The sequence below is a fragment of the Ipomoea nil genome, unplaced genomic scaffold (assembly GCF_001879475.1).
Source record: "Ipomoea nil cultivar Tokyo-kokei standard unplaced genomic scaffold, Asagao_1.1 scaffold1421, whole genome shotgun sequence".
Lineage (NCBI taxonomy): Eukaryota > Viridiplantae > Streptophyta > Magnoliopsida > Solanales > Convolvulaceae > Ipomoea > Ipomoea nil.
Genome location: NW_017617849.1, coordinates 4,369,317 through 4,379,786, shown reverse-complemented (window position 1 = coordinate 4,379,786; position 10,470 = coordinate 4,369,317). Strand labels below are relative to the sequence as shown.

The 10,470-nt window shown below is 34.8% G+C and overlaps 2 protein-coding genes and 2 non-coding genes across 4 annotated transcripts; all 4 read left to right on the top strand.

Moving 5' to 3' along the window:
• LOC109187949 (probable serine/threonine-protein kinase At1g54610) lies at window positions 1–3,850 on the top strand. Its single transcript, XM_019338388.1, has 8 exons — window positions 1–876; window positions 1,129–1,413; window positions 1,567–1,884; window positions 1,972–2,199; window positions 2,405–2,505; window positions 2,665–2,785; window positions 2,872–3,315; window positions 3,407–3,850. The coding sequence occupies exons 1-8, from the start codon at window positions 469–471 to the stop codon at window positions 3,620–3,622; spliced, it is 2,121 nt and encodes a 706-aa protein (XP_019193933.1). The 5' UTR covers window positions 1–468; the 3' UTR covers window positions 3,623–3,850.
• Window positions 3,851–4,396: 546 nt separating this feature from the next.
• Window positions 4,397–4,467, top strand: TRNAG-GCC. The gene has a single exon. It is a non-coding gene; the product is annotated as a tRNA-Gly (tRNA).
• Window positions 4,468–4,730: 263 nt separating this feature from the next.
• Window positions 4,731–4,801, top strand: TRNAG-GCC. Its single transcript has one exon. It is a non-coding gene; the product is annotated as a tRNA-Gly (tRNA).
• A 3,165-nt stretch (window positions 4,802–7,966) lies between these two features.
• On the top strand, window positions 7,967–9,864 carry LOC109187950. Its single transcript, XM_019338389.1, has 4 exons — window positions 7,967–8,281; window positions 8,389–8,614; window positions 8,992–9,489; window positions 9,822–9,864. The coding sequence occupies exons 1-3, from the start codon at window positions 8,027–8,029 to the stop codon at window positions 9,417–9,419; spliced, it is 909 nt and encodes a 302-aa protein (XP_019193934.1). The 5' UTR covers window positions 7,967–8,026; the 3' UTR covers window positions 9,420–9,489; window positions 9,822–9,864.
• The last annotated feature ends 606 nt before the right edge of the window (window positions 9,865–10,470 follow it).

Here is a 10,470-nt window from a genome sequence, read left to right as displayed (position 1 = left end):
TTGAACAGTCAAGCAGCAGGGCAGAACCGTTCCTTTAAAACCAAAGACTACTTTTTTATTTTATTCTCCCAATCTCAATTCAAAAACAGGGAGAGCTTCTTAGAAGCTTATGACACAGTTGTGGAGATCAAGGGGCCTGATCAACATTCTCGGCCGTTAGGTTTATGTTTATTTATACGTTTCAATAAAGTCTTTAGAAAGTTGGGAGTGTTTTTCTTTGGGTGTTACTGTTCTTGTATGAGACATAGGTTGAAACTTGGGATTCTGGTTATTTGAGGTGTTCTGATTTGAAGAGTATTGGGTTATTATTTTCTTCAGTATTGTTGATTGGATAGTTATTTGTGATTTGTGATAGTTTGTTTCAATGGGGTTGTGGAAAGATGAATTTTGGTAGGCATATTTTTGTGGGTTTGTATTGATTTCAGTAGAGGAATTGAAGGTTCTGGGTGGGTTCTTGGTTGGTTTCTAATGGGTTGTGTCTGTGGGAAAGCTTCCCCAGCTGCCAAAGAAAGGGTAAAGGATGAAAAGAAGAGAGAATTGATCAAAGGGTCGGCAGGATCACGAGTGACACTAGCTATTTCTTCAAAGAGAAAGGAGAGTTTCAGGAGAAAAGAGAAGGAAAAGGGCGAAGCAAGAAAAGGATCAGTTGATAAGAAGGGTAGTGGATCAAGAAAAGTCAGGGATGATAATTTTGAGCAGATAAAAGAGAAATCTGAAGTTATTATCAGTGGTAGTCCAGGATATGGTAATGTTCCCAATGCTGTGGAGGGGGAATTAGTTGCTGCTGGTTGGCCTTCTTGGCTTTCTATGGTTGCTAGTGAAGCTATTATTGGATGGCTTCCCCGCAAAGCTGATACTTTTGAGAAACTGGATAAGGTAACGTTCTGGTCTTTGATCTTATTCCTTTTGTAGTTTGGATAGCACTTTTTTGTAGTCTGTTAATGGCCGTAGTATAATGTGTTTTTGCAAAGGGCATAGTATAATGTGTTTTATACAGCTAAGTCTTTTGATGAAATCTTCTACAGTTATGTATCAAAAGAAAGTGAATGTGACTCTTTCAGCATTAATCTTTTTAACGTTTTTTTCTTTTTGTTTTCGTTGTTGTGTGATAGCATTTTATTCTTGCAGATTGGCCAAGGAACATATAGCAGTGTGTACAAGGCTCGTGACCTGGTGCATAATAAAGTTGTTGCACTAAAAAGGGTTAGGTTTGATAATATGGACCCTGAAAGTGTCAAGTTTATGGCAAGGGAGATCCTCATTTTACGAAGGCTTGATCACCCAAATGTAATAAAATTGGAAGGCATGGTTACCTCTAGAACGTCTTGCAGCTTGTATCTTGTTTTTGAGTACATGGAACATGATCTCACGGGATTGACATCACTTCCCGGCGTTAAGTTCACTGAACCACAGGTGTTTTTCCATAGATTCCGTATTCTAATCTGTTATCTGATCCTTTCAATCAGGGATGTTTTTAGATTGATGCATCCAAATGATTATATTCCTTCTTTGAATTTGTAGTTTAGTATGGAACACTAATTTCTACTTTTCTTTTACTTTTTATAGGTCAAATGTTACATGCAACAACTTCTTAGAGGACTTGATCATTGCCACACTCGAGGTGTTCTACATAGGGATATAAAGGGTTCGAATCTTCTAATTGACGATGAGGGCACCTTGAAAATTGCAGATTTTGGTTTAGCAACTTGTTTTGATCGTGAGCAAAGCGTTACATTAACCAGCCGTGTAGTGACTCTTTGGTATCGGCCACCAGAACTTTTACTTGGAGCAACTCACTATGGAGTTGCGGTAGACATGTGGAGCGCTGGTTGCATACTTGGAGAATTATATACTGGCAAGCCCATCATGGCCGGTAGAACCGAGGTACAAAATGACTTGCTTTGACCATTTGACCCATAAACTTTTCTTTGTTAAAGTAGCAAGTTTTCACGTGAATTGTTTTTCTTTTAGGTGGAGCAATTGCATAAAATTTTTAAGATTTGTGGTTCACCGTCTGAAGATTATTGGAGGAAAGAAAAATTACCTCATTCAACGGTATTCAAACCTTTACAGCCTTATAGGCGGCGTATCACAGAGGCGTTTAAGGATCTTCCCCCTACTGCTGTGGGACTAATGGAAACGTTACTTTCTATAGATCCTGCACAAAGAGGAACTGCAGCAAGTGCTTTAGAGAGTGATGTAAGTTTCTCAGCCAAAAAGCGTTTGTGAATAATTTCGTAGTTTAATAATAAGAACAACAACAATAATAATCTTACATTCAATTGTACTATGTATACTACTTTTGTTCTTGTAAATTCCTTCTAATTCTTAACCCTTGATTGCCATCTTTTTTACAATTTAAAATTGTGGTTTCCTGCTTAACATTTTTTTTTTGGTCTGACAGCTTTTCACAACGAAGCCCTTCGCCTGTGATGCTTCAAGTTTGCCAAAATACCCTCCCAGCAAGGAAATTGATGCAAAATTGCGTGAAGAAGAAGCTAGAAGGTAATCTTCTTGTATATTTCGTCACATATACACAATTAACTTTACTAGCAATTCTCTGAATTCGCTAAATGAATAAAATTGAGCATCTCTAGTTTTTATACTTTGTTCTTCTCATCCGTAAAGAATCTAAGAATTACTCTCTGTTATTGTTTCAAATAGGCAAGCAGTCCTCGAAGCTAAGAAGGGTCAGATGAGTGATAAGCGCTCAAGAGGAGGGTCAAAAGAGATTAGAGGAGTTTTGGCGTCTAATGTTAATGCCATGCTGACTAGGCCGATGAAGGTATTTAATCGGACATCAATTGCAATATATTTTTGTTAGGGAAACGTATAGAGCTCAAGTTCGTTATTCTACTTTCTTTATAACAGATGAGGCAGCACAAGCCTAATAGCAAGAGCATAAGCGAGCAGTTCAACCCACAAAAGGAAGCTAAATCTGGTTTTCCTATTGATCCGCCACAAGCTGTAAGAGAAACTTGCAAGGATCATCCCGAACCTCTTTCTGAGAGGTTTTCTCATTCCGGACCTCTAGCACCGGGGATGCAGTGGGCAAATTCCGGGAAGAAATATGATGATATTTCCATTGGATCGATTAGAGCCAATTTATCCAAATTAACTGGTTTAGTAGCATCAAGGTCAGCTTTGCCTGGGGATTCTGGTGTTTCACGTATGGATTCAGCAAATGAAATTGAGGTGCCCGTGGAATTACTCGAAGCAGCCGTGAGGAACCAGGATGAAAAGCATAAGCATTACGTGCAGAACTTTGCTGGTTCCATTGAAAGCAGAAAGTCCAGTGCCAAGGAACCTGTTCCGGTGAGTTTCATATTGACGATCTTAATAATACCTCAACTGTGCGTTATTTAGCTGCACTTGTGTGTTAATTAGCTGTTGTTTACTTTGGTAGCACGGATGTGGAGTTAAGGGAAACAAGGCCCATTTTTCTGGTCCACTACTCGTTTCATCCAACAGAGTCGAACAATTGCTGAGAGAACATGATCGTCGCATCCAGGAAGCTGCTCGACGATCGAGGATTGAGAAGGCGAGACTTGACAGGGCCCACGCGCAAGGAATGCAAACAGCGGGTAATTCTATATACATCTCCAGTCTGGGGAGAAGGTAGATTAACATCAGTTGATTTCTTGTGTAAAAAATGTAGAGTAGATAGTGAGATCATGTACAGTTGTTTAGGAAGGGATGAATAGCCAGTCACTGCATATCAGCATTCTTTAGAAAATCATTTCCTTTTTGTCATCTTTATGAATATAATGTGAATTGCCATTGTGTTCTTTTGCCCAAAAATCTGCAGTATTGAGCCCTCTGAAATGGAGTTGAAGTCAGTTTGTGAGCCTGTGGCCATCTTGATTCTTGATACTGGCATAACAGTGAATACTCTCATTTTTAAAAGTAGGTCATACTTCCACATTACTAAATTTACAATTCATTTACTATTCACAGTACATTCCTGCAAATCCAATCAACTTTAAAATTCTAATTTCATAAACTATAATAAAACATTAAGTATTAACAAAAAAAAAAAAAAAAATATAAAGTAAGCTTGCAACAGATGCAAACTTGCTACCCACGTATACATAAAAATAAAAAAAATTTTATTTTTTAATCCACATCATTTAACAAGTGGAGTCTTAGCTGGATTGAGGACAGCCTTATAAGTCACCATCTTGGTCCAAGTTGATTAATTGAGTAGCACATTTATTGTCATCCGCGTTGAATGTTTGATTTTTATTTTTCTATCACCAATCTTCAACACTCATGAATGATATGAATATGATGTTCTTGGCCACCTCATTGTCATCTTCCTTTACAAAGCAAATAGGCAATGGCTTGAGCTCAGAGCCCAGATATTTATTCTAGAATTTACCACGAAGACCAACAAGCACCAGTGGTCTAGTGGTAGAATAGTACCCTGCCACGGTACAGACCCGGGTTCAATTCCTGGCTGGTGCAAAACATCTTTGTGTCATTTTAATCCTGCATAACACACCTATAAATAGGTTTTGTCTCTTATGATGTTCCTCGGAAAAGGGGAAAAAAAATTCCTATTAATTGTATAAAGTATAAACTCTTCAACACTCATGAATGATAGGAATATGATGTTTTTGGCCACCTCATTGTCATCCTCTACCAAAGCAAGTAGGCAATGGCTTGAGCTCAGACCCCAGTTCATTTTATTTCGATTGTATTGTAAAATATACTACGAAGATCAACAAGCACCAGTGGTCTAGTGGTAGAATAGTACCCTGCCACGGTACAGACCCGGGTTCGATTCCCGGCTGGTGCAAAAAGTTGATGTCTTTTTTTTTTGTCATTTCAATCCTTCTCTCTGGGTTCTGTTTTTCCACATAATACTATAAATAGGTTTTGTCTCTTTATAATGTTCCTCGGAAAAGAAAAAAAAACATTCCCTATTAATTATATAAACACTTCATATACCCATATATTTAATATGAATTGATGGACTTTCCAATTGATCATAAAGAAATATTTAATGGTCATTAACTTGTAGCTCAATGAGATATCGGTATTTCACAGGTTTGAATCTTAGTTGGACATTAACTCTTTGTATATTTGGATTAATACTTTAAAATAATAAGATTAAAATACCTTTTGTATCATATTTATCGGATAAAAATCAATCTTAATTATTCATTTGGAGTTGATTAATTATATACGTGGGACACTCAAATAATCAACTAATCTTAAAAGAGTAAAAAGATTAAAATGTTACATTAATTCGCGCCCTCGTAACCTTCAATGCCCTCATAACCGTTTTTTTTTTTTTTTTTTTTGGAGTTGCTAATTAGTTAATGATTGAGGGATTTCAAGATAATTGTGAAAGAGAAAAGAAAAGAAAAATTATGAAAACCTTGTCATAAATAGATAATATTTTAGATATAGTACAACTATGAACTTTGTAATATAATGGATAATGATATAAGCTTTTCTATTATCGAATTTCTTTAATCATTGTAATTATGGATGTTTCATAGTGGGGGATGAGTGTTGTTTTAAACCACTAAGTTTACCAACTTGTATGTCATTTAATGGAGAAAAAAAGGGAAATAAGTTCTCAATATAATTCAACCGATCAATCAACTTAATAGTCATGTACAAAGTTTTGAAAAGATGCATGTATGAAATTAACTTTATTATAAATAATAGTGTATAAGCAATTAAAAATTTGTAGGCCGGTTAATGAATCATCTCGCGATTACTTTCTCAGATCCATCCGTCCCTAAGATATGAGTGGTAGTGTGATACACGAAATGACTCTAAAAGAAGTTACTAATCAAATTTAATGAGAACAACGAATAAGTTTATCATATAAGGTAGGTCCCAGTTCTTGGAATGGATTAGAAAGTATATTAGAGCTAGGTTCTGTTAATTAGCAATAATGAATTATTTTTTGGTATGCATAAGTGCATAACCACTACATATAAACCTGTTGTATCAACACCGCAATCTTAAAAAGTAGTACGAGATTATCTCAAACTGTGGGTGACCAAACACACAATATATTAAAGAACATCTTCATATCTAAACTAAAATACGCAAATACTCATCATTAGCGCAGCTGTAAGCCTGTAACGTTGTTAATTAGTTTTACTAATTATTTTAATTCATGTTGGACTCATTAATTAAATTAGATTCGCTAGGATCATATGTGTACGTTCAATTCAAGTTGTTTATTGAGTAATATAAAGTTTGGTACTAGGTAATTTGATTACTGCAATTTAATTAAGGTTAATGATGCTTACATGCATCAAGTTGTTGAAAATGATAGTTTCCTGCCCTTTGAGAAGTCCCATTAGCCCTGCGTCATTATGGAATTGAAGACCATGTTCTAGATTCCAATTTTCATTTCATTTATGTTAACTCAAAATTAAACACCATTCTAAACTTATTAGCTTATTCGTCGTATAAATGTATAATATCGTATAGTTGTACAGAGATGAAAAAGTAATGTAGTACGTGATGTTATTGATAATCTTTAGGACTCCAGTACAAATTTAGTTTATAGTTGAGCATATATGAGTGGCTCATATATATTAGTTGTGATATATGTCAGGTAACAACTTAACCTTCAAGACAATGATAGACTAATGTGATGTTTGTGCGATCAAAAACTGACCACGGAAGTCGGGAAGACTTGGAAGAGATTGGCCAGCTTCTTTATACTGTATATGATCCTTATATATGCTCTGTATATTCCTATCAAACATATATTCAAGTTTAAAAAATAAAAATTATTTGTGAATAGGTAGTGAGATCAGCCGCCTGTCTATCGGCTCTAAAAAACTGAGAAACCGGAAGCCGCTCACATATTTTTGATGCTTCCCAGATTCCAGTATCTACCAAACTTCCAGTTTCTCTCTCTGTACAGATGTGAATTATAAACCGTTGATCATATATATTCGCATAAAGAATTGGAATATAATCTGTACAAGTAGTAGTCATTCTTCTCATAAATCATGACAGAGTTACAATTATTAAAAATGCTTCAATCTGGTATGTTGCTAGGCTGGCCTCGCATTTTATATTATGCTGATCAGGAACAAGTTGTTGCAGTTGGCCAATGATCGAGGTTTAGGTTTTAATTTGTTTATTCTTAATACCTCCAATTCATTTAGGATATAGACACTAACCTTGGTTCCTACTTTACTATAATGTTAGTTTCAACTACGGAGTATATCTTAAAAATTTTGATTTACATCTTCCGGAGTCACTACCTGACCTAAAAGTGTACTTTGAGTGAAATTCACATGATGACTATATTCGACAAAAAACCACAAAAATATAAGCTAACTTAAATTGTTCATAGTTGACGAGTTGAGACTCAAATTGAAAAGTTAAGACTAATAGGCTACTCTCACTAATAGTCAAATTTAAAACTTTGTGGTTATCAAACTAATAACCCGATCAACTCGGTTGAGATTGTCCGCTTAAAAACTAATTCAAATTATTACTTGAGAAGATAAAAATTGAAATCCAAATAAAAGTTTTGAGAATTACATGTGTTCATATTAGATAGAGGCTATAATCATTATCCATATATAATTTAGGGATTAAAAGTATACTTTTGGTATTAAATGGGTGTGAATTATGACGTAGATAAAACAATATATGTGTCAATGTCTTGAAAGAATCTGGGTTACCAAGCGGTGACTCACTGAGTCACTGGTGCCAACTTGTCCAAGCTGACATGGAAAAGTGGAAACTCAATTGCGTAAGCAACATTAATTATTGAGAAAAGATAAATTAAATAATCAAAAAGAGAAAACGACAGACACTTTTATGATTAAGCCTAAAAAAATTAAAGCCACGTCAGCAGGACGACTGCCATGTCCGCGGCGAATTGTTCGTCCACCTGGGACAAGTGGGCCCGCGTGGGCCCCAATGGCTCAGTATAAATGTAGGCCAAAATTCCGGTAGGTGAGAAATACCCAGGCAAATACCTTAATCAAAGGGTGAGCATTTGTCTTAATTCTTAAACAGGTTGGGTCACATGTCCGGATCAACGGCTAAAACTCCGATAAGTCATCGGAGTTTAGACAAATTTTTTAGCTACTCCGGTGAACCCAAATACGAAACCAATTTAAAATTTGAATTTTTAGACGAAAATCTTGAATTTTCAGAAACTTCATTTGACTCCACCGATCTTAATACAATAAAAATAGTGGATGAAGAAGACGACGAAGAACATTCCGGCGATAGCGCGGAGAACAAGGCCTTTTGGGAATCAAAAGAGGAGCTTCTACAGGTATCTTGATCTTTAATTTCCTTTCAAATTATTAATATAAAATTACATTAAATATATATATAATTTTATAATACGGATTATGTATTATTTATTATTTTAATTTGCAGGCAAATATATGCCGGACAACCTTTTTTGAGTCGGAAATCAGAAAGGCTACAAAGGAGGCTATAAAAGAGTTGAACTTAACCGGAGCTACTTGCACCTGCCGGAAAATGGTCGCCGATATTTGTCGGTGCTGTATGCAGAAAGAAATCTCTCACCGCCTTCAAAGCTCAGGCTATAACTGCACTATTTGCAAATCCAAGTGGAAAAGCACACCGGAACTTCCATCAGGTATATATATAAAAGTCATTTTTAGTAACATAGTTAGTTTATCAGCCAAAATTGACTTATTTAATCACTATTAGCTGTTTGATTAATTAGCTTCTTGTAACACTTTATTGCTCTAAAATATTAAAATTTAAAAAACTGTTCACAATAATTTTTTTGATCAATTTATTTAGATAATCATTTTGCATGTAATCAGCTATAGTTAACAACTAATTTACCAAATATTTGTATACAATCAACTAATGCTATCAACTAGTCAACCCCATTAACTCAATCAGTTAACAGTTATTTACCAAACAACCCAAAGATATGCTACTGCAATATGGTTGAATAATTATGTGACATAATTAAATTATAAAATAAAAATAAAAATATTTCAGGTGAACATACTTATATGGAAGTGGTGCAAAAATCAAGTTCGAAGAAAGGGGCGGTGAAGGTGATCATAGAGTTGAATTTTCGAGGGGAGTTTGAGATGGGGAGAGCGAGCGAAGAATATAATCGTTTAGTAAAAAAATTGCCGGAAGTATACGTCGGAAAAGTTGAAAGGCTTCAATCTCTGATAAAGATATTATGCGCAGCGTCAAAGAAGTGCATGGAGAAGAAGAAAAGGCATTTGGCTCCATGGAGGAAGCACAAGTACATGCAATCTAAGTGGCTGGGCTCGCCTGAGCTTAAACCGGAGGACAACTTTCCGGTGAAGCATTCGGAGCGCCCGCCGCCGAGGCCAACGGCTTCCATGCTCACGTTCGACTTGCTGGACAGTTTACCGCCCATGCATTTTACGCCGGCGATCAGAGTTGTTTGATGCCGCCGTCGTTTAATTTGTACGTGTTGTCGTGTCTTAATTAGTTTCAGTGTGGAATATTGAATAATAATTTTGGTTCACACATGTGAATCAAATTCGGAATACTTCGTACTTGGTAATGGACCAATGGTAATGAGACACTATAATAGGAATAAAAGTTTTAAAAATGAAAAATCTTAAGGTAATTAATCATAATATAATAACATTCAATAATGCATAAAAAAATTAAAATAAAAATTTAAAAGTAAGAATTTAAACCAATAAGATGGAATGATACATACCCTTTTTAATTAGGAAATATCTTTTTTAAATTAAAGATGTTCAAATCTCATAATTGTGTTTTAAAAAATTGTCAACTAAATACTAACTTTAATTTTAATTTTCCCATGAAACAAACACACTCTTAATGTAAATTGGTCGGAAATGTATACTCAACTTATTTTCCCGTGCCAGAACCCATCTTATAACCTAATGCACACCTTCGTATATCTAAATGGATAATTTTTTTAGTCAGTTTTTTTTTTTTTTTTTTTTTTAAAAGAAAGTTGAAAATAAGATATTTGTCATATTTGAATTGAATTGGATAAAAAGATAAAGGAGTGGCAAATCATTATTATTATTTTGTAATGTAAGGTAAAATAAAATACTACTCCGTAATTAATAATTAAGAAGCAAACACATCGGCAACAAAGGAATGAGACTATTTCCAAACTTCTAGACCTGACCCGAAATTCTAGATAGAGAATGAGCAATTAGGTTAACCAATTATTCAACATAAATAACACGTAATAAATCAAAATCAAAATGCCTCATAAAACCAGTTTATATTGATGATAGAACTAATAAAATCGTTAATTTAAAAAAAAAAAATTAAAACAATGCATGTCTAAACACCAACATAATTTATTATACTAAGTTATTTTATAAATTATTTTTAACCATGTTAACCAAAAAGAAAAATTCATACTCTAGTCATCATTATCACTAATGTGCTATAGCCTATACTGCTATGGACGACACTTCCAAGTTCCAAGCCCTATGGGGTCTATCT